The sequence below is a fragment of the Triturus cristatus genome, chromosome 3_1, assembly GCF_964204655.1.
Source record: "Triturus cristatus chromosome 3_1, aTriCri1.1, whole genome shotgun sequence".
Taxonomy (NCBI): domain Eukaryota; kingdom Metazoa; phylum Chordata; class Amphibia; order Caudata; family Salamandridae; genus Triturus; species Triturus cristatus.
Window position 1 is genome coordinate 247,222,771 of NC_140583.1, and position 25,037 is coordinate 247,247,807.

At 44.7% G+C, this 25,037-nt stretch overlaps 1 protein-coding gene across 1 annotated transcript in view; it reads left to right on the top strand.

Annotated features, from left to right (window-relative positions):
* Positions 1–24,216, top strand: part of LOC146860029 (uncharacterized) — a 124,035-nt gene extending 99,819 nt beyond the window's left edge. The window contains exons 3-4 of the mRNA XM_085646312.1: positions 22,236–22,506; positions 23,272–24,216. Of these exons, the coding sequence (XP_085502438.1) occupies positions 22,236–22,506; positions 23,272–23,294 (294 nt within the window). The 3' untranslated portion in view covers positions 23,295–24,216. The remainder of the gene's footprint in view (positions 1–22,235; positions 22,507–23,271) is intronic.
* Positions 24,217–25,037: the final 821 nt, after the last annotated feature.

Below are 25,037 nucleotides of genomic sequence, written 5' to 3' on the forward strand. Positions count from 1 at the left end.
AAGAAATAAGGTGTGGAGAAAGAGATGAAGAGAGAAAGATATAGTCTAAGCGGGAGAAGGAAGCATGAGGAGGAGAGAAGAAGGAGAAATCCATAACGTCTGGGTGAGTGAGTCTCCATGAGTCTACAAGATGAGTTTGGGTAATAGTGTCAAGGAATTGTTTATGTGGTTTATGAGGGGAGAAACGAACAGAGGATCTTCGGTCTAAAAATGGGTCAATGATCTGGTTACAATCTCCACCCAATAGAAAAGCATCATCTTTATGTTGAATACATTTTGCTGTAATGGAGGGCCAAAAAGAGGAGTCAAAACATGTGGGACCGTAAACATTGAATATCGTAAGTGGGATATTGTTAATTAGTAGTTTAGCTAAGACCCAGCGTCCCTCGTCATCCTTTTCTTCTAGAACTACTTTACACTGGAGTCGCTTATGAATCAAAATGGCTACTCCATTCTTTTTTTGAGAAGCAGGAGAAAATAAAACAGCTCCAACCCATAGTCGCTTTAGCTTTAAAGATTCGATGTCAGATAGGTGAGTTTCTTGGATAAGGACGATATCTGGATTGTAAGAGGAAAGGTGGGAGAGTACTCTTTGCCTTTTGATAGGGTGATTAAATCCTTTCACATTCCATGAAACAACTTTGAAGGTGAAAGCTTACTAAACTGATCTAAATCAAGAATTGCAAAAGCATACTGTACATGTAATAATAATTCAAACTGTATAGAAGTATTAACCATAAAACTCTTCAAAAAGGAAGAAGGAAGAACAGGTAGAAAAGGAAGAAGAAAAAGGAAAAGGGAGGAGGAGAGGGATGGGAAAAGGGAAGGGAGATCAGTGGGGAAGGAAGAAGGAAGAAAAGAGAGAATGCATAGAAGACAGTACAAATCCAGAAGGATGACTGTATTAAACATACCTGAAAGAGAAAAAATACACATAGGGAAGGTGGGGAGGTGGTGATGCTTTACAAGACGTACGGACCAGGATCAGGAGGAGAACCACATCGAGACCGCACAAAAGGAACATGGAATGGGACAAGGTGTTGAGAGGAGTAACCGATACATATCCGTCTGGGGAGGAAAAAAGGGAAAAAATGTTAACATACATAACATGTAGACGTAAAAACAAAAGTCCAGAAAGTAGAAAAAGAAAATAGAGGGATATATAGGAGATGCCAGAAACAGATAAAGGAGAGAAGAGATACGAAAAGAGAGTGTAAGAACTGAGATGAGAAGTAAGGAGAATACATGAAGTCAAAGACAAGCCATTATGAAGACAAACAAGTTAAACAATAAAAATCCAATTTCAGCCACTGGTCGAAGCAGAAGAGGAGGCGTCCATCCCTTCTTCACTGTGTAGAAGAAGAAAGTTCCTTAATTCTCCAGGTTCCTGAAATGACCAAGTCTTTTCTCGATAGGTGACTCTGAGAGTACAAGGATGAAACAAGCCATATCTTGCTCCCAAGGCGCGCAGAGAGGGACGCATAGCCAGAAATTCTTTACGTCTGGAGGCAGTGACGTTAGAGACATCCTGAGATAGATATACTCGTTGACCTTGCCAAGACACTTGTTTTTTACTCCTCGCAGCTGAGAGAATCAATAAAAGATCTGTGTATTTCAGAAATAAAATGATGACTCCACGAGGTTTTGAGGAGGAGCCCGTTCTGGCACCTAGTCTATGGGCTCTTTGTATACTAATGGAGGTGGAAGGTGGTAGGTCCAGAAGTTTCGACAAGAAAGTGGTGAAGAAAGTTACTGGATTATCCCCCTCAAGATTTTCCGGCAGATTGTAAATACGGAGGTTATTCCTCCTATTTCGATTTTCCAAATCCTCTGTATGCTTTTGGAGTGAGAGGACCGTTTTTTCTAAAGAGTCTATACGTTGTGTGTTGGACTGAACTTCAGGAAGGTGCTGTTCAACAGTAGAAAGACGGGCATCCATATTTTCCCATTTATCCTTTAAAAGCTGCATATCTGTACTCGTTTTTTCAATAAATGGGCGCAGCGCACGCAATTCCTCTAGAATTTGGTCAGTAGAAGAATGTGAAAGATTGTCTTCTGGCGTAGGAGAATTTTGCTTGAGGCGCTTGCCCGCCGGAGCGGGTGGGGAAGACTTACTGGTGTTAGTATGAGCCAATGATGATTTTTGAGTCGTCATTTTCGCAGATGCAGTGGCTCTATTTGTACCAGATGAAGATGCTCCTGAAGTACTCCCCGATGGTGTGAAGACAAATTTAGGTTTGCGTAAGTTGACCATAGAAAGAAATGAACGTGCGACAATATAGTCTCAATTCCCTGTGAGACGACTAAAGGTGCATGTGAAATGTTCCAGAAATATCTCCAAAGAGAGGGTGAAGCACCCAGACGTAACTCAGTGGAAAAGGCGACAGGGAATTAGAGTGTGCTAAATAACGAGTACAAAAAGGGGAGGATGACTAAAATGGAAGCACAGGAAGGAGCATCCTGAAGTAGCTGAGGCGCAGGAGAAACGGGCAGAAAGTCTCAGAGAACGTTGTTGTCATAGCGCCATGAGGAAGAAATTTAGGATAAAAAGTATTTCAGAGCAGTGAGCATGTTAGGGCGGGAAACATCCAGTTGTCAGGGGTGAAGCGCCGTAAAACTGCGTATTTGGACGTTTCCTCTAATGTGGAGGAGGAGAGAAAAAATGCAGTAAAGGCGTCTTGCACAATATATATAAATCTCACTCCTGAAGTGAAGTCGGTGTCTGAAAGTTCGTTGGTGTCCAGTGGCACGTCGTGTAGTGACAGCTCCTGTCAGCAGAGGCTCCGATGTTCGGAAGAGCTTCAAAATGGCGGCTCCGTGAGGGGCAGGGAATTCATCGCGGAGAGGGGCGAAAACGGCTCCACAAGCGGTGAAAAGCTGCTCCGCTGATTCCGTTAATGTTCCGCCAGCCAAATCCGGCGACGGTGCTCAATAGCGGTCCCGTTTACATCGGGAAAAATACGCCGTGAGGTGATCGATGCGGCGGAGCTCCGTACCTAGCCGGCCATCTTGCGCGGCATCCAAGCCACGCCCCGTCTCTTGGATATCTTAATGTGTACAAGTACGAGTGAGAGGGCAAAAAGATGTTTCCTGTTACCGCGATCCCTGAGACGGGTCGAGAGTGTTGTGTTCTGGGTTGCCAATTCACTTGTTTCTCTGGTAAGGTTATGAGGGCAAGTGAGGCACTATAGCTAGACAGACTTGGACTTATGGATACTGAGGTGGTATGGTGACTTAGTCCCTACCTACTGATGTTTTATGGTTCTAAGCATAGTTCTGTTCTAAGAGCAGAATCCCTGCAACAAGGCCACTGGAATTATAAGATTCTGGGGCCAGGGAAATATGCGATTCTGCGGCTGCTGCATTTTCAGCATAATTTATCAATTTTCTGCATTTGACACATAATACATAATCTGATGGATATTCCGCAGATTTGAGCAAAAAACTCATTTTGTTTCCAGCTGAAACAGATTAAAATTTACTAACAAATGGTGCAGTACATGCTGCTGTTCAGTGGAAGGTCCTTCGCAAAGTTTCAATGGCCATCTTTCAGTTACTTACTTACGGCTGTATTTGGATGTGGAACCGACACTAATGAAGCGAAACCTTTGCCCAGACAGGGCTAAAGTGTAAAAATGACAATATAATGAAGTGATACTGTTAAAAAATGTGGCGCATTGGGCGTAAAATATGTGTTTTTTTGCCACACAAATTAATCAACACTGCCACATAATTTAGGTCTCCGCTGCTGCCTAATTCCCGTGGCCCTGTCTGTACCACAGACAGATTGTCTGACTTTATAAAATTCTCTCACTTTACAAAGGAAGAAAAGTGAACAACGTTTTTACGTTGAAAGAATAAGAAGTAATTTGTTAGAAGACATAGCCTGACATTTAAAATGTCTTGGAACACCCAGCAAATGTAACAAGATATAAAAAACACTTAAAGAGATTTTTATTGCTTATTCACCTTCTGTACTCCTGCACCTCTACAGTGTTCCAACTGCCTTGGTCGTTTGGGAGGGAAGGGCAAAGATTATTATGGGCTGGCCCGGCCCTCAAATGGCCCCCGAGGCTACAGACCTGTATCTAGGGACACAGAGGATCTGCAGATCCACCCACTGAGGATCCGAGTATCTGGAGGGGAAAGGAAGGCCCTGATTGGGTGGCCGTAGACAGAAAGAAAAGTTGCGGCTGCCATTTTGTTTATCGGATATGAAACACATACAAGGTGTCAGGATACAGGTATGCTAACCCCATGGCACACTTAGGGGTTCCCTGAGGGACCCCTTATGAGCCCACAATTGTGTATTTTATTTTTTCTCTCTCAAACTAAAAATTTGCATATGCACCGGGAGTCTGCCCACCAGTAGACAAAATAGTTAGCTTGGCATTCTACCCCACAAAACTATAAAAATTCAGCAGATATAGTTATACTTATAGGGGCAGATGTACAACATTTTTTTTGCTGTCGTAAACATTAATTCGAGATGGGAGCTACTACTTAAGGCAGAACATGTGTCAGGTAGAAAGGAATAAAGAGATATTAGGGCTTAAAGCGGTATGGCAGAACTGAACATGTGTTGCAGATAAAGGTTCTACCTTGGAGGGAGACTAGAGGAGGATCAGGGGACAGAGTGCTGAATATGTGATTCTGAGATAACTCGTCCCCTGTTATCTTTCTTCAAGTGCCTATTCTTTAAGAATTATTACAGTGCATGGAATCATTCATTGTAAGAGTGTAGTTGTGCATTATTACTAGTCAGCTGTAGTATGCAAATTACTTAGCAATGGCTTTAAGTCAGAAGAGAATGTGACGTTACCACTAGAGCTGCCAGCTTTAGAAATGGAAAACAAGCTTCGAGTCTCGGTGCCGGGTCAGTACCCTGTGATTCTGGGCAAATCACTTAATCTCCCTGTGCTTAATAAACGAATGTGACCTTGTGTAATGTAACCGGTGCTCATGTAAAGTGCACAAGTATCTTAGGTTGAGTTCACGCTGTGAACAAAAAAAGAAGAAAAGGAAGTTGGCGTCTCCTACGAGGTGTGGTCAAAGAAGCTAGGAATCCTGTCAGAGGGCCGTCACCTAAAGCATGTGAACTAAAATCCTTTGGCTCCGTCAATTTGTACCCTGACCACTATTTGGGTATCTCTCTGTGAGTTTTCTGTTATTGCATTCAAACATATAAACCAAAAAATACCATGCCTCCAAAAATACAAAACCAAACCTATTGGTTTTGCTAATGCCACAACCACCATCAATACTACCACCAATACCACCACCACCACCAATACCACCAACACCACAACCAATACCATCACCACCAATACCACCAGCGGTACCACCAACACCATTACCGCCACCACCAATACCACCACCACCACCACCACCAATACCACCACCAATACCACCAATAGCACCACCACTAATACCACCACCTCAGCGCCTCTCGCTCACTATTAATAGCAGGGTCACTGTATGAGGCCAGAGCAGCAGCCGAGACAATCCCTCCCCCCCATGCCTGCCATAAAGCACAGCCCGCCCTGCACCAGGTGGCGAATCCAGGGCCCTACTACAGCTGGAGTGTTTTTAATTAGGACAAATATAGCAGTGACATTACGCAATGCCACACTGCACACTCAAATCACGGACAGCACAGGAAATAGCCCCCCCCTTTGCTCTTCCTCCTGAGCCGCGACAGTGTAATCACAGAGCGAAAAGTGCTGGAGTGCTTTGTTAGTGTTTATAGCTCGGATCATATGTGACTCTCACTTCACACTTTGTGTCTGTGTAATTTACAACACTTAACACATTTTCTTCACTGCACTATTTATCACTACTTTGAAGACGTCGCAGGCTGGTCTCTTCCTCTGATATTTACAATCTAGTAAGCGGTCGAGAAGGCCTATTATTGCAATGCAATAGGTCTCGCATTTGTGAGAGTTTAAGCTATTAGTATTGTAAATGACAATGCCTTTTATTTTAAAACCCAAAACATAAATAAAAGGCATTGTCATTTACAATGCCAATAGCTCAAACTCGCGTGAATGCGAGACCTATTGCATTGCAAAGGCTTGCTTCCTGTTTCTGACTGAAAGGAGGCGCTTTTCTCTGTACCAGGTCCGTGCTGGGCTTGGCTCTTTAAATTTACTGTTCGGCACTCTCCCTTTGAAGTGTGCGAGGCAAACTGTTCATACTCCTGCGAGAACATGGCATTGGGAGTGAATGTGAACCCTTCCTTGGGTAAGACACATCTTCTGGTCTTTCTTTGTCATTTGTTTATCTTCATACTTTCAATATATTTAACTTGTGTTCTTTTTTAAATGCAAAAATTTGATTAGGAACGTCTGTGCTCCTGGTAGTGTCACCCGTTTTCTCCCTGTGCTGTGGATGGTCGCATTAGGCTCCTGGCAGGAAGCTGCCCCCTCATCTACAGACATCCTGGGGAAGCTGCCAGACCTGATACTCACCTGCTGAGCCACGCCATTGCCGCCACCGCCAAGAGTCCAGGGGCCAATCCAGCAAACATCATCTTCCGCGTCGCCGCCCCGGGACTGCAACTCCCGGCAGCCTCAGCGGCGGCGCGACGAGCTGACGTGGCGCAAGCGCCAGGAGGCGCAATAAATTGCAGAGAGACCCGCTTCGCGGGACGCGTGCAGGACGCGCCGGGCTAAGCCCGGGCAAAGGGCGGGCCGTCTGTGGCCGTCAGGGGCAGAAGGAGGCAGGGCGGGGCCATCCCCCTGACATCGGACTCCAGGACATCTGCCCCACTTCAGGTACTGCTGTCGTTCGTTACATTTACTTTCTTGTCCTATGAGCGTTGCTGTGGAGGTGTTCAGCTTTAGTGTACTTTGGCTGTAATCTGGGTCTAGTCGTAGGGGACAGTCAATTTCGGCCATATTCTATGATGTCTGGCCCTAAGAAAAATAAGGTGGTCACGGGGGCTGGCTCCATGAATAATTTTCTAGTTAAGAGGGTGACCAAAATCAACGAGGATAGAAGAGCTTCCTTGGGCAAAGTAGACGCTCTGTATTATGCCCCCTCCCCAGCTATAGCTGCTACACTGGAGGATTTCCTAGATGGCGATAGAATCTTGGACTGTACGCCAGAAGACCATAACGCTACTGAACCAACCTGTAATACAGTAGTTCCTATTCACCAGGAGCATGATAATGCATTAATGGTCTCTACAATGAATGATACGTTACGCCCTGACTCTGAGGAAGAGACAGAAATATCGGAAGAAACTAGGGGAAAGAGACCTTTTAGATCATGCAGAAGGCAACAAAGCAAGAGGGGGGGTAAGACCATCCACAGGAGAAGAGTGGAAAATCACCGGCCGGATAGTTACATTTCTCCCAAATCCAAACCAAACGCAGAGATCACGAAGGAACCCAATATTACACTGAGCCCAGAGCAGTTTGATTTGCTAATTGAACGTATTGAGGCAGCGGTAGACCTAAAACTTAAGGCTTCCATCGACTGTCTTACAGTCAAATTGGATACCGCAAATGCGGAGATTAAAAGACTCGGAGGTCTATTGGATCAACAGCTGGGTAAATCCTCTCAGGTGAATCCCTTACCCCCTCATAATAGTTTAGCAATCCCTAAAGTGACGGGAGGTAGTGCTACAAAAGCCCCCAACTCTCTATCCTTGATCCCTCCTGTTATTAGCCCGGTCCGCAATCCTACTGTTCCCCTAGCAATCCATCCTCCACCAGCAGATTTGGATGCTGATCAGGCGAGGGGATTGCAGAGACCTGGCCCCTTATATAACAATAACGTTGTACAAAGTAGATGCGTCAATACTATTAATTTGCCCCCGGAATGCGCTCCTTATGTCATCGTACTTGCAAATGTTCCGCTGTTTTGCTCAGGTAATACTGAGCCGCAAGTGGAAGCGCATGATTCTCTTAAAAACAAAGTGGTGGCCTGGTTAGGCGCTAAATGCGGTTTCCCTTCCAAACATGCTGGAGATATTATTACGACGAGGAGAGTGAATTGGATTGGCCCATCAAGGAAATCTTGTAGAGGGGATTGCGTGGTTGTGAATTTTAAATACCCACAACATGTGGCCACTGTCCTCCTGAGGGCAGCATCCCTGTTGGAGGACAGTAATAGTATCCGTGTTCGTCCACTGGGGTATTTTTACAACAAGGCCAATTTTCCCTCCTTGTCCAGCCCAAGACCTTATCCATTTACTCCGGTAGGGCCCAGTCAGGCTCAGCAATGTTCCTTGCAGGGCCGTGATAATTCTAGTTTATTGGGTCCCCCCATTACAACGTATAACAGGTTTAATGTGCTCTCAGGCCTCGACCTCTGTGATTGACGGGGAGAGGGAGAGGGTACAGAGGACGCCGCTGCAGCGGCCCCAACATCAATGGTCCACGTACCTTCTTCTGAGGCGGTCAAGAACAACTCACCAGAGATTATTACTAGTGTCAATGGGGACACGGTTAGGCTGCTATCTTGGAACATTGCTGGGTTGCGGGCTAAGAAGGGAGACCCCAATTGGGAAAACTTTGTAAAGAGTTATGACGTTATTGCCTTGCAAGAGACTTGGGACTTGGAGTGTGACTACTGGATAGATGGTTTTACATCCTTCTTTGTCCCTGCCTTGCCTTCCCCAGCTGGACGGAACAAAGGCGGCCTCATGATGCTGGTTTCGGTGAATTTAAAAGGCAAATTGACTATGTTAGACTGCGCTTCCAAAAATTTTATCATTCTGGAGTTAACCTTAGAGGATGGTGGTAAATTATTGTTGGTTAACTGTTACAATGCTCCCAATAGTAATCCAGAATCCTCGCATTTTAATTGGTTATCAGATTTTTTAATTCTCTACGGAGACAAGCAAACCACTTTGTTTCGATTTATTTTAATGGGTGATTTTAATGTTCATTTGTGTTCAAAATGTATTATGGTGGAATTGGAGGGGCCAGGCAGTGTGTCACCCCCTCATCTAGAACACACACAGAAGGGTCGAGCACTTGAACATGTACTGCAGGAAAATGAGTTATTTGAACCTGAATTTTATGACAATACTACACGGGTTGCCACCTACACGGGAAGGGCTAGCGATTCGATAATTGACTTTATTTTTATCTCGAGATATTTTCTTAATTATGTGATTACATATAATGCAATTGCTATGCCCATGAGTGATCATAATCCGGTTGGTTTGGTGTTAACAAATAGTGCCTTCTTGTCAAAATCTGCTGTTCTCCAGCGGACTATATTGCCTGTAAAAGAAAAGGATCAGGGAAGAAGACTTAAATGGGAGTCGGTTGTACCGGAATTTTTTTTTATAACTTTATCCAATTCAGTCGCGGAAGAGTTAATGGTGTGTGCCACCCCATCAGCTGGGCACAATGATATTATATCTTCCTTTGAAGATATTTGCCGGTTTGTGTCTAGCAGTCTTTTAGCCAAAGGGCAGGGGGCTAAACAATACCCGGCGAAAGGCTGGTTTGATAAAAATTGCAGTAAAGCTCATAACCGCCTTAAAAAAGCCCTCAACATCCGCCCAAGGGATAAGGAGCTTGTGGCACGATTGAGAAAGGATTATAACACGGCCATCACTCTGCGTAAAAATGAATTAAAAAGTAAAGCTTGGGAGGATTTAAGGGATAAAGCTACTCTAAAAAATAGTGCTGAGTTTTGGACAATAATAAATTCTCCATTTCTTACAGGCGCTCAAAACTCAGCACAGGAATTAAACATCTCAGAGGTCGATTGGCTATCCCATTTTGAAAAAATTTATGATAGTCACAGGGAGCCGGACCCTTTTATAACCCCCGTAAATGGTAGCCCCATGGAGTCTGTGAGTTTTGAAACCTGTGAGGTACTTAGAGCCATAGAGGAGACAGCAGGGCGCAAGGCCCCTGGCCCCGACGGAGTGCCAGCGGACATGTACAGGGCAAATCCACTGTTTTGGGCAAACATTTTAACTAGAGTTTTTAACGCTGCCGCAATAGTGGGTTTCCCTGAGTCCTGGTCTCTAGCTACAATCGTCCCAATATTTAAAAAAGGGCAGAGAGGAGATCCAAAATGCTATCGACCTATATCGCTTCTGGACTCCTCGGTAAAAATTTTAGGCAAGGTTGTCCTGGCGAGGATCTCCGCGTGGGCCAAGGGAAATAACATCCTATCCGAGGCACAATTCGGCTTTAGGTCAGGGAGGAGTACTGAGGACCAATGCCTCAACCTCCACCTTATACTGTCCAAATACACCAAAGCAAAAGGGGGCAGCTTATTCCTTGGTTTCATGGACCTGTCCACAGCTTTTGATCTTGTTAATAGATCTAAGCTGTGGGCAATGTTGCTGGAGATGGGCCTCGACAGTTCCTTGGTACACTTTCTGGCGGAGCTCCACAAAGATCTGAGGGCCCGTATTAGAATGACCACCGACGGAAAGTGTACCGAGAGCTTTAGATCCACTAGAGGGGTCCGCCAGGGATGCATCCTGGCGCCAATGTTGTTCACGCTTTACGTGAACTCTTTGGAGGGTTACCTAACGTCTGCCACAAAAGATTTCCCGAGCATGGGGGGTGCACCAATTCCGGTGCTCCTCTATGCCGATGACGCGGTACTCATAGCTAGGACCCCAGTTGCCCTACAAAAGTTACTTGATGCCTTTTGTAATTTTATGACTAGTCTCGACCTGGTGATCAACAAAAGTAAATCACATACCATGTCTGTAGGATGTGGTATGCGTAAAGAAAAACCCTTTTTCTGTGACGGAGAGGTGATTACTAGCGTCAAGGTCTTCACCTACCTGGGTGTGATTTTTGATCAGAGGGGAACCTGGACACCGCAGGTAACATCTAAAATGAATGCGGTAAGAAGCTCATATGCTGCAATTCTGGGTTTTGCTAAGAGATTGGGGGGGAAACCTATGGAGGCTATTATGGCCATCTATAAAGCCAAGACAATTGCAATTGCTAGATATGGTGCAGCAGTCTGGGGTTACGTTAATTCTAAAGATATCCAGACTGAGGAAAACAAATTTTTTCGCTCACTGCTGGGTTTACCCCAGTCAACTGCTACCTTCTCAGTACACCTAGAGCTGGGAATGGGTTACATCCTAGACATAATAAATCTAGCTCCACTATTGATGTGGATAAAGCTTTGGCTTAACCCAAACCTTAGCCTTAATCATCGGATCATCAAAGATTGTCTCCAACTTGATCACAGAAGGGACATTCAGTGGCTGACTTACATTGAAACTATGACAGCACTTTTGGGACGCCCTGAAATCTTTAGTAGACCTGAAGCCTTGTGTAGAGCTGACCTGTCGTGGGTGAAAATAAATTTTCTGAGAATTCGCATGGCCGAGCGCGAAGCCCACGATTTATGTAAACCCTCTGTGAGGGCTCATGTTCTGATATCTCCATCCTGTGTGCTGGCCCCTTATTTAATAACGGTAACCAACCCTTTCCATAGATGGCTTTTATCCAAATTTCGGTTTAACCAAATTTATACGGTGCTGTGGGATGTGAAAGACTGGTGCAAGCTGGAGGAATCGGCCCCATGCAAATGTGATGGTTTCTCTATTCAGGATAATGCCCATTTTTTGTTCTTTTGTTCCTTCTATCGTGAACCGCGCACAAGATACTTAAAATCTATTTTGAAGGACCTGGGCTTTATCCAGTATAAGCCTGCACTGTTTTATTTACAGATGTTGCTCTCTCCTCTAATTATGTACTGCACTGCTAGTTTTCTAGCCGCATCTGTGAGATGCAAGAGAATAAGGCTAAGATTGGAAGAACAACAATAGAAATTTGGATCCATCTATATTGCTCATTCGAGTGCTTTTTTTAATGTATTTTATGCAATTATCGCCCTTTTAACTTGCTTTTTTAAAATTTATCAACTGTTTAATACTGTATTAATTTATCAACTGTTTTATAGATGAACTTTTGATATTTGCTGTAGAATGCTTTTATGATTTTAATTAATCGAATAAAGTGGAATTTGACTTGACAGACATGCATGCTCTGTAGGATGAGCCAATGTCCCAAATTGCCTGGACAATCCTAGTTTTCACTATCTGTCCCAGGAAATTACAATACATTTGGCACATGTCCCGATTTTCAGGGAGCTTCAACAAAAGACATTAAGAGACAAATTGTCATGTGTTCCAATACAGGATTAGTAGCACAGAAAGTTTCTTAACAAACATAGATGATACTGTGTGTAGGAGATGCATTTAACACTCCTTAGTGCCTCATTGTCATGTGTTCCCTATGTTGGGTTGTGCAGTCAGTTAAGTCACTCTGTGCCCCACTGTCACTAGAAAAATCATATGCCTACTTCTGTGTTTGTGACATGTCCCGGTTTCTGGTTATGGTCTTGCTTGATAGCGCAGCTGTTGCCGGACTATTGTGTGAGTGTCACTAGAGAGGGGCTTTGGCTCCACCCACATGTTTTGAGCCAGAAGTAGTGTGCTTCCACAAAAAAGTGCTTGACCTCCACACCGCTGTGACCATTTTGTTTATTTACACAGCTGGCTGAGGTTGAACTTTCAGGAACACACACATGACACTGTAATGCTATTAGGCTGTCTTAGATAACTAGATAATGTATGGTGTTTTTCTGGCAGCACCACAGATCGGATGAGGGCAGTTATTTACCTTTTTGGGGTCTGGCTTGAGAGTTTACTCATAAGCCAGACCTATTGGCATTCCCTATGTCTGTTTTAAAAATCAGGTCACACTAGTGTTCAGGCTTGAGGTTGTGACTGCCGGCCTGCATGCATGAGGTTTCATTCCGGCCAATGGTTGTTGTTAACCATGGCATGGAATTCTTCTCCCCTCAATGGTACAGTCAAGCAGCTTCAGCTACCCTGGCTGTGTGGCATGTTTGTTGCCTATGGTGTCATTTCCAACAATTGGTATATTTTGTTTATTATGTGTTTTCTTTTTCTTGTGTGCAGTGGGAGCTATGGTGAAACAATGGAATAGCGGGCCTCTTATTTCTTCATGTGGGTTTTCAGCATTGATTGCTTTCATGGCTTACCTGTATCGGCTGCGATTGGGTGTTTAAGTGGTGTCGTAGTAGGACATAGACACTGTTGCGCATAGGTGAAGGGTCTTCTGTTTACTGGATGGAAAGAGCAAAATTTGAGATTCGGTGGCACTGAGCCTGCTGCACTTGATTTATTACTCCTTCGATGATCAACATTGCCCTTTTGGAAAACTCTTTCTAGGTATCGAATGCTGAGGGTTCTGTTTTGGATTCTGGAGGAACTCTCTGCAGCAGTTCTGTGTGTATGCATAATTGAGGAGTAATAATCTGAGTTCATATCGAAGGTTAGATGTAAAGCCCACTGCCATCATGCGTAACTTTGGCCAAAGTGATTAGAATCTCGTACTCAGTCTGAAGGATATTGATCCAAGTCAAGTATTGCGATGGTCATGTGACTGACTGAACGTCTCCTACATCACATTGTGGTTCCGTTTTTTTTCCTAATAATACAGAAAAATAAAAGAGGATTTTTATAAAATATCTCCAATATTTTCGATTGTCATTTCCAACTATGTACTTGTGCTTGACATACTGCAGTAATAATCCGTTTTGGTTGCTTTCTTTACTTGGTACTGGAGACGACATTTAGAGTGTCTCTGTTTTGGTGGAGGTTGTTTGGCTTTGTCCTACTGCTCCTTTCAGGTACTGAAATCAGCGTGGGCCAGTCAGAGTTACTTTGACCATCCAGTACACGCAGTCCTTTGCAAGCAGCAGGAGCTGCCGGCTTGTTAATATTGTAAAATACGATATCAATGCATGTCACGATCTATGTACGTATAATAACAAACTAATGTTCAAAAATAGGGACCCCCTGCAGAGATTAATAGTAATCCTAGGGCAGGGTAAATAACATTGTAAAGTAAACACCTAGGCAATCTAAACGTAAAACAATCTAATATTCAATAGAAAGACATGAATGATATAGAAGGAGACACTACATCCAAGATATTATAAAAAATATATATAGACTTTATTATATTTAAATATAGAAATGATAAAGGTAAATTGATAATGAAGGATTGTATGATTTAGAAATGTGATTCAAAATAGAAATTGGATGAAATAGACAAAGCATAATACAGTATGCATCAAATCACATGTGTAGTCGATCAGATAACAGAATATAAGTACAGAAACATAAAAATAAGAGTGGCGAAGACCGAGATGTTCTCAACGCGCGTTTCGACGCTAGCAAAGCGTCTTCATCAGGAGAGCCACAGTATCTTTGAATCCTATAAACATACAAAATATACAATGTAAAACACAACAAACTAGATATCTGTATTTTTTACAAATATTAAAACAGTATTATTCAACTGATTATCGTTTTTTTTGTTCATTATCTAAACGCTTTTTTCTTAAAAACATGGTGCTCCTTCACATGAGTGTAATGTCAATAACAACAAAAGTGCTGTCACACACCTGTCCATAGTGAAAATGCCAAATAAAGAAGAGAAAGAAATAAGTATAGCTGTGACAGTGTGAATGAGAAAGGGAAGTGATAATAGACAAGGTATATATAGTTGTATGAGTAATCAGAAAAATGCAGGGTAAATGTAAAGACATCGAAGTGATATATAAAGAAAAGTACAACATGAGATGTCAAAAGTAATCAGGAGGTGAAAGAAAAATAAAGAAGGAAGGATCTTACTGAATCGGTAAATAAGCAAGACGGTAAGATAATACGTGAGGTCCAACTGTACTTCACTGGCATGAAGGATTCTTCCTATATGTAATTATCCTTTACCCGTTTGGAAGCTGCCTACTCCATCTATCTACATTCGCTGAGAAAGAGAACCGCCGCTAATCTCTGGAGGGTTTATCTGATTACACAGACCCACTGGATCTGCGTGGCAGGTACATTTTTGGCATCACTCTCCATGAGACGTTTTCGGGTCTTCGTCATTGCCCCTAGTTACACTTGTTTTGTGTCTTTTCTTTATTTTCCAGAGTACCCTTCGTGTAGTTTATTACTTATCCTTTGGACGGCTCCTATACCTTTCACTTCATGGATTTCAACTATTCTGGCTCTTTATTCGCCACAAGCGATGCCTCTTATTATTAGGTATGCTGTGTCTCTGCATCAGTTCACATCGCATTGCCCCACATCTTAGAGTTATTTGATTGGTTGAGTACTCCATTTGTATTTTGAGTTTCTGTTTGCTCTTACTTCACATAGGAAGAAAACTGAGATCGATCCCACAGCTAGGCAGTGACACCAAAATGGTCTTAGGAGATTGGACCCAATAAAATACGTTTGGCTGGAGAGGCGCGCGTTCCCAAAACACCATAAAGTAAGATGCCGGATGTGAGGAGGCGGCCTCCATAGCCGGGATGCCCTTTCCATCGTCCCCTGAACAGAAAGAGAATGAGACGAAAAGGCCGGGAAGGAAAGAGTTAATCCTTTCCCCTACCTCTTGTGTGCAGGGAGGAGCCCCGCCCAGACCCGACGAGAACCAATGGCATCCCCAGGAGTGGGGAACTGACGAGTACGAAAGAGACCCGGAAGACCAGCGAGGGGGTGTGGAAGCGGAGGAGCAGGGAGAATCGCCACGCCAGGAGGAAGAGAGGAACGGAGAGGAGCCCGTACCCGTCGATCCCGGAGAGGAAGAACCGAGGCCAACCGTCGACCCGGAGAACACTCCCGAAGCCGAGGAAGCCGAGACCTGGTCCGAAGAGTGGTGGACGCCCCAGGTGGACGCTGATGAGCCGCCGCAGCTCCGGAGAGTTGCGGCCACCGCGGTACGTGACACGGGAAGGGGGGGTGGTATAAGTGGGGTCCCGCTAGGGGATTAGCGGGTAATACTGTTGTACAGGTAAAGCGAACTACCCTCTGTCATCTCGCTCTAGTCTGAGAAAAGATATATAGCGTTACTTGGCTATTTAGTCTAACCTGCACGGTGCCTTTGGGGAGCGTAAGCCTTCCGACAACCAGTCAAGCTATTCTGGGTCACTGTGGACCGACCTTTACCCTCTCTACTCGTTTGGTATCCTGTTGAATATACCTCGTTCCCACATCCCCGTCCTTCACGCAATTGCTATACCTGTCTCTGTTTGTCGTACTGCACAACGGGTGGTATTTTGGTTAGTGTGGTCACTGGTGGAGGGTTCAAATTGGAAAGCCTGAGCAGGGATCTTACCGCCTTCTCTCCCTTTTTCTCTCCGAGGAAACCTGGGGAAGACACCCGACCTCGTCAGGGTTCCATCACCTGGGGAAGACCGCGAACACGATTCCCGGACATAGAAGACCATCCAGTCATCCTGAACCTGTTGTGAATCACTCTTATCTCAAAACTAATAAACCTTGACACCATTGATCCTCGAATTCGGCCTCCTCGCTTTTCCTTTCGACCCTCCCTCTTACACCGCACTAAGGGGTTGATTAGGATGGCGATCGGAAAAGCAGTCTGACCGCCGTGGTAGTGGGAATTAACCGTCCGCATGTACCGCAGCAAAACCGGCGGTCAGATTAGGATGCACCACCCAAAAATCCGACCGCGGCGGACGGATTCCACGAAACTCCGCCGGGACTGTCCGGAAAAGCTGAAAGTACGTCCGCGGCGGTCGAGTGTGCTGTGCAAAGACCAAAAACGCTGTTCGACCAGCGGAATGACCGCAAGTGAAATTACCATACGAAGGCGGTGCCAGCGGAACCATCAGTTGTTTCCGACCGCCGCGATCGCAACAAATAATGAATGGGAGAGCCGGCGGAAGGACTGTTGCATTCCGACTGCAGCGGTCGCGCCGGAAGAGTAATGGCAGTTGAAAGCAACCACACAACAAGGCTACCAAGTGTGGCTGTGTATCTGGCTCAGCGTCAAAAACACCTAACAAACCCAAATGACACATCCCTATGGCAAGTAAAAAATACAAATCTCAAGTCAACCCACGCAACACACCTGACATGAATACTCCATTTTGACACACCCACATAGCTGAGTATAAAACCAGCCCCTTCCCTGCCCAGAATCCTTTGCACAGCTCCACAACTGAAGGGCCCAATGCCACAGCACAAAGGAGAGGCAAATCAGCTCACATCACACCATCACAACCATACACACACCACACACATCACCACCACCACCTTCACACCTGCACCTTTCACCCATTTGCATATCACACACCATGTCCCAGAAGAAGATGCCCAAGTTCACTAATGGGGTAGATGAGATAGTCAGAGTAGAACCACATTTGTTAGGAAGCATGGTACAACAGACACCAGTAGCCACAAAAAAATCAAATGTGGTTCAACAGGAGATCCACAAGCAACTGCTGCAGAAGACAACACCAACCTGCAGAGCTCCTTTCAGGTACTGAAATCAGCGTGGGCCAGTCAGAGTTACTTTGACCATCCAGTACACGCAGTCCTTTGCAAGCAGCAGGAGCTGCCGGCTTGTTAATATTGTAAAATACGATATCAATGCATGTCACGATCTATGTACGTATAATAACAAACTAATGTTCAAAAATAGGGACCCCCTGCAGAGATTAATAGTAATCCTAGGGCAGGGTAAATAACATTGTAAAGTAAACACCTAGGCAATCTAAACGTAAAACAATCTAATATTCAATAGAAAGACATGAATGATATAGAAGGAGACACTACATCCAAGATATTATAAAAAATATATATAGACTTTATTATATTTAAATATAGAAATGATAAAGGTAAATTGATAATGAAGGATTGTATGATTTAGAAATGTGATTCAAAATAGAAATTGGATGAAATAGACAAAGCATAATACAGTATGCATCAAATCACATGTGTAGTCGATCAGATAACAGAATATAAGTACAGAAACATAAAAATAAGAGTGGCGAAGACCGAGATGTTCTCAACGCGCGTTTCGACGCTAGCAAAGCGTCTTCATCAGGAGAGCCACAGTATCTTTGAATCCTATAAACATACAAAATATACAATGTAAAACACAACAAACTAGATATCTGTATTTTTTACAAATATTAAAACAGTATTATTCAACTGATTATCGTTTTTTTTGTTCATTATCTAAACGCTTTTTTCTTAAAAACATGGTGCTCCTTCTCATGAGTGTAATGTCAATAACAACAAAAGTGCTGTCACACACCTGTCCATAGTGAAAATGCCAAATAAAGAAGAGAAAGAAATAAGTATAGCTGTGACAGTGTGAATGAGAAAGGGAAGTGATAATAGACAAGGTATATATAGTTGTATGAGTAATCAGAAAAATGCAGGGTAAATGTAAAGACATCGAAGTGATATATAAAGAAAAGTACAACATGAGATGTCAAAAGTAATCACGAGGTGAAAGAAAAATAAAGAAGGAAGGATCTTACTGAATCGGTAAATAAGCAAGACGGTAAGATAATACGTGAGGTCCAACTGTACTTCACTGGCATGAAGGATTCTTCCTATATGTAATTATCCTTTACCCGTTTGGAAGCTGCCTACTCCATCTATCTACATTCGCTGAGAAAGAGAACTGCCGCTAATCTCTGGAGGGTTTATCTGATTACACAGACCCACTGGATCTGCGTGGCAGGTACATTTTTGGCATCACTCTCCATGAGACGTTTTCGGGTCTTCGTCATTGCCCCTAGTTACACTTGTTTTGTGTCTTTTCTTTATTTTCCAGAGTACCCTTCGTGTAGTTTATTACTTATCCTTTGGACGGCTCCTATACCTTTCACTTCATGGATTTCAACTATTCTGGCTCTTTATTCGCCACAAGCGATGCCTCTTATTATTAGGTATGCTGTGTCTCTGCATCAGTTCACATCGCATTGCCCCACATCTTAGAGTTATTTGATTGGCTGAGTACTCCATTTGTATTTTGAGTTTCTGTTTGCTCTTACTTCACATAGGAAGAAAACTGAGATCGATCCCACAGCTAGGCAGTGACACCAAAATGGTCTTAGGAGATTGGACCCAATAAAATACGTTTGGCTGGAGAGGCGCGCGTTCCCAAAACACCATAAAGTAAGATGCCGCACTAAGGGGTTGATTAGGATGGCGATCGGAAAAGCAGTCTGACCGCCGTGGTAGTGGGAATTAACCGTCCGCATGTACCGCAGCAAAACCGGCGGTCAGATTAGGATGCACCGCCCAAAAATCCGACCGCGGCGGACGGATTCCACGAAACTCCGCCGGGACTGTCCGGAAAAGCTGAAAGTACGTCCGCGGCGGTCGAGTGTGCTGTGCAAAGACCAAAAACGCTGTTCGACCAGCGGAATGACCGCAAGTGAAATTACCATACGAAGGCGGTGCCAGCGGAACCATCAGTTGTTTCCGACCGCCGCGATCGCAACAAATAATGAATGGGAGAGCCGGCGGAAGGACTGTTGCATTCCGACTGCAGCGGTCGCGCCGGAAGAGTAATGGCAGTTGAAAGCAACCACACAACAAGGCTACCAAGTGTGGCTGTGTATCTGGCTCAGCGTCAAAAACACCTAACAAACCCAAATGACACATCCCTATGGCAAGTAAAAAATACAAATCTCAAGTCAACCCACGCAACACACCTGACATGAATACTCCATTTTGACACACCCACATAGCTGAGTATAAAACCAGCCCCTTCCCTGCCCAGAATCCTTTGCACAGCTCCACAACTGAAGGGCCCAATGCCACAGCACAAAGGAGAGGCAAATCAGCTCACATCACACCATCACAACCATACACACACCACACACATCACCACCACCACCTTCACACCTGCACCTTTCACCCATTTGCATATCACACACCATGTCCCAGAAGAAGATGCCCAAGTTCACTAATGGGATAGATGAGATAGTCAGAGTAGAACCACATTTGTTAGGAAGCATGGTACAACAGACACCAGTAGCCACAAAAAAATCAAATGTGGTTCAACAGGAGATCCACAAGCAACTGCTGCAGAAGACAACACCAACCTGCAGAGCCTGTCCCTCCATGGAACACACCCCCGGAACATGAACTCTCGGATGCAGACTCCCTACGTTTCTCGGATGAGGAGGAACAACTTGGCCCATCTGGACTGCCAAGGCGCACCATGTCTCAGGCCCTCATTGTACTCACCACCACACCACAGCAACAACAACAGCGCTGACCCTGCTACAACGACCTGTGCAGCCTCAACCAACACCATCACAAGTGCTGCCTGCAACAGTCTCCCTGCCTCAGTGGTTACCATCACCACAACACAATCAGAGGATGCCAGGGAGAGTTTGCGGGGGATGTATGTCGTTACAACGCACACTTTTACAACGCATGCACTTACAACGCATTTTTTACAACGCACAATCCATTACAACGCATGACATTACAACGCATGACACTACAACGCATTTTTAAAAACTACCTTTACAACGCATTCCATTACAACGCATACTACCATTACAACGCATACCATTACAACGCATAATATTAAATTGCATTTAAGGTAAGTATTAGATAGTATAGGGGTAAAAATTACTTTTCTAACTCCAGGGGGTGCAACAGTAGGGTAAGTGTTGGATAGTATAGGGGTAAAAATTACTATTCTAACTCCAGGGGGTGCAACAGTAGGGTAAGTGTTGGATAGTATAGGGGTGAAAATTACTATTCTAACTCCAGGGGGTGCAACAGTAGGGAAAGTGTTGGATAGTATAGGGGTTAAAATTACTATTCTAACTCCAGGGGGTGCAACAGTTGGGTAAGTGTTGGATAGTATAGGGGTTAAAATTACTATTCTAACTCCAGGGGGTGCAACAGTAGGGTAAGTGTTGGATAGTATAGGGGTAAAAATTACTATTCTAACTCCAGGGGGTGCAACAGTAGGGTAAGTGTTGGATAGTATAGGGGTAAAAATTACTATTCTAACTCCAGGGGGTGCAACAGTAGGGTAAGTGTTGGATAGTATAGGGGTAAAAATTACTATTCTAACTCCAGGGGGTGCAACAGTAGGGTAAGTGTTGGATAGTATAGGGGTAAAAATGACTATTCTAACTCCAGGGGGTGCAACAGTAGGGTAAGTGTTGGATAGTATAGGGGTAAAAATTACTATTCTAACTCCAGGGGGTGCAACAGTAGGGTAAGTGTTGGATAGTATAGGGGTAAAAATTACTATTCTAACTCCAGGGGGTGCAACAGTAGGGTAAGTGTTGGATAGTATAGGGGGTAAAAATTACTATTCTAACTCCAGGGGATGCAACAGTAGGGAAAGTGTTGGATAGTGTAGTTTAATATTATGCGTTGTAATGGTATGCGTTGTAATGGTAGTATGCGTTGTAATGGAATGCGTTGTAAAGGTAGTTTTAAAAATGCGTTGTAGTGTCATGCGTTGTAATGTCATGCGCTGTGATGGATTGTGCGTTGTAAAAAATGCGTTGTAAGTGTAGTGTGTTGTAAAAGTTGCGTTGTAAAGGTTGTTCCCCGTTTGCGGGTGTGTTGAGTGCCAACGCCACAGGTCCGGGTCAGCAGGGCATGTAGGAGGGCAACTGGGGGACAAATACAGGAGGACACAGGAACAAAAGCCCTGGCCACCATCGCAAGAGTCCTTGAGACATGAGGTACCTTGATAAAAATACCCTGTGCCACATACATCAGCCATTAGCACAAAGCCAACAACAGCCAGTAGTCAAAAAGATCATCTATGCCTTGCCACTAACATCAAACACAACAGACAATGTCACTGTTGTAAAATGTCACTTACATTTAAGGGAAGTAGTTGTCGATGAGCTATTGACGCAGGTCAACACCTTCCTCTTCTCCACTATCGTCGTCACTGGGCATGTGTGGGTTTGCAGTGGGGGCATCTGCTGCTCATCATCGTCCAGGAGCAGGGGGACCTCTTTGCGCAAGGCCAGGTTGTGGAGCATGCAGCATGCAACTAGCCATTCACTGGCCAAGGACATTGAAGGGTGTGTAGTGTTTGTCACAGTGAGTCTGCCCGACACATCATTTTTAATGTATCGTTTGTCATGCTTACTCACATACTGCATCACAGATGAAGGTCTTTTTCACATTGGTTTCTGTGCTGGCACTCTGCATGTGTATGAGATGGCCATGTACTGTGTTCATCATCGTACATGTATACATTTCTATGAGATTATTTGATGCAAGTGTACTACGTGTCATGCTGTATGGCCTCTGCTCAATATTTATGTATTAGTGTGCTATGCATTTTCATGCTCCTGTACTGACACACAGTGGTACATAACACAGTGTCACTGAAACTTCCTCTTCTTGTCTCCCATGCCTGCAGCTTAAGGTTCACCAGCGTAAGGTGATATGGAGGGCCATTGCACGCAAGGTGCGGGCTCTGGATGTCTCCAACCGACAGCACACACACTGTCACAAGAGGTGGGATGACATCTGCCGGCTGAGCAAAAATGTGGCAGAGATGACGCTGGGGGTGCTCCCTCGGAGTGGCAGGTTGGCGCGCAGGAGCATGACACCTCTAATGACCCGCATCTTGACAGTGACACAGCCAGAGCTGGATGGACGCTTGAGGGCCCATCAGCAGCAAGTTAGGGGTGAGTATTCAGCTAAGTGTGACTTTGAGTGTGAGTGACTGCATGAATCCCAACCGTGAGCCAGTGGGAAGCTCTGTGATGTCTCTAGTGTGATGCAATGGCTTCTAAGTGGCCTCAGTTTTGAGTGCAGCTGTTGGACAACATGTGGTTTATCATGTGTTTAAAACCATGAACCTTGTCATTGACAGATGGGATGTGGCCTTGTGACATATGCTGCAGTATGAGTGTCATAGACATCACCTGGCAGTGAACAGCAGTGAGCATCATGTTAGTGTGCATTTATAGATGTGTGCTGTGCACAACAGAAAATGTGTGACATCTACACAGCTGACACCAATGTACAAGTGTAGTTGTGCTTCAAAGCACAACATGTAGGATTTCAGGAGTTTGTAGCCATTGCAAAAGGACTTTTTGGAGTTTGTATCTGTGGTGTTCCCTTAAAGTGACTCCATATGTGACAGAAACAACATGTTTTGATATATATCTATCTCACCTACAGGCACGTAGGTATGCTTACAGAGAATAGTATGTGTGGTTACAGGGAGGCACAGGGCCAGCTATTTTATTGTGTCAACACCACATGGAGCATTACTATCAAATATACATGTTTCCATGCATCTTCCGATGATTGCATAATTGTAGCACATGCTGACTGTACATGGAGGAGGTCAACATGGGAGTATCATATTCAAGTTTTGTGTTTTGCTTGCATATGATGTTTGTGAGTGTGGCACTATACTGAACCTATGTCTCTGTTTCATGCAGCATCTACCGAGGTCAGGGAATGATGGGGGATGGACACCAGTGGGGAAGCTTCTGGCACGACTGCTACACGAGCTCACTGACACTGATGTGACCAGCACCTTGGGGGGGGACAGGAGTGCCCTGGATGATTCCCGCCCAGAAACACCAACCTCCACATCTTCAGACTCCAGTGGCGTCAACATCACATTCATCAAAAATTCCCACCATCCAAGGGCACTCCCATGCCCACACCTGCTCCCAAAAACCAACAAACACTTGCCCTGTCTGCTCTGAACCTGGTGCCTGCAACGACTAAGCCCAAACACATTTCAAAGGCAGATTCACCCACAGCGTCAACTCCCACACACACCCCTGTGAAGCAGGGACAAGAGAACAAAGTGGGGGTTTACCTCGACAACAGGGGATGCAGGGGAAGACGCAAGGCCACCCCAAGCGTACCACCAGATCCAGCAAATCCCCACGGGGAGAGCCTCCTGCACCTGATACACCTTTGGTGGAGAGTGAGGTTGTTGTGCCCACCTCACTTCCCACTCCGGCCATGACACTTGTGGGCTATGGAATCCCCAAGCAGTTGAGACCCAGCAATCAACATTCACCCTCAACCACTGTGTCTCCACCTCCCCGTGCCACTACTCGACCTGGTCCAAGCAGCCCGCAGGTTTCCCCAGCCACGGATGCCTCACCCCAGCCGGCTCTCTCTCTCCTAGGTCCAGTCCTCCAACTGGCCCCGACAATAAGTCACCTCCCATTTCAACTTCAAGCCAAATTTGAAGCCAAGTCCCCCTCCCCACACCATTTCTCCCACACCGGTGCCTGGACTGCCCATATGTAGCCCCTGAGCTGTGGTGATTCCCATGGCAGTGGACGGTGTTACCAACATCCTGTGCAGTTTCTCATGCACACATGTGCAGACTATAAAAATATAGACTGGCCAATGGCCTGCCTGTTTGTTACTTTTGATGCCCATGTTCTGTACAGTTTCTCATGCACACAAGCGCGGACTAGAAATATGGACTGCCCAATGGCCTTGCTGTTTTGTACTTTTGATGCCCATTTCCTGTGCAGTTTTTCATGCACTAATGTGCATACTAGGAATTTGTACTGGCCAATGGTCTTGCTGTTTTGTACTCTTGATGCCCATTTCCTGTGCAGTTTGTCATGCACACATGTGTATACTACAAATTTATACTGGCCAGTGGCCTTGATGGTTTGCACTTTTGATGCCTACCTGGATATAATGTAATAAAGACTGTTACTTGTGTTGTCTGCTTTGTCACTGCCCTTGCTAAATAAAAGGTTTTATATATGGGTATAGGTTCATGTGACACATGCTTTCACATTGGCAATTACTTGATTTACTTTTACAGAGGTTTCCAGAGGTGACAGGCACTTTTGTTCTTCTTGAGTGTGAGGCTTGAGGGTGCAATGATGGTGGTTTGTGATGATCTACTCTTATCATAATCATTCTATGCTCAGGTTTGATAAATTGTACACATGTCATGTTAGGATGCAATACCACAACAGAGATGAATGCTATCCACAGGATTACTTGCGGGTGGCCAGGGTGCGTCATATCTGTGTGATCTTTCTAGATGTATGAACAGCAGTGTTGATGTGTAGTCATCTTGTGTAGGACTGTCTTCATAGTCACATGGGTAAATTTGAATGTGTGCAATTGAGTAGTCATACAGTGTGATTGGCCTGTCATTGTCAGTAGTGATGATGTGTATGTGCCCCTGCACATGCCAACTACACACATGAACGAT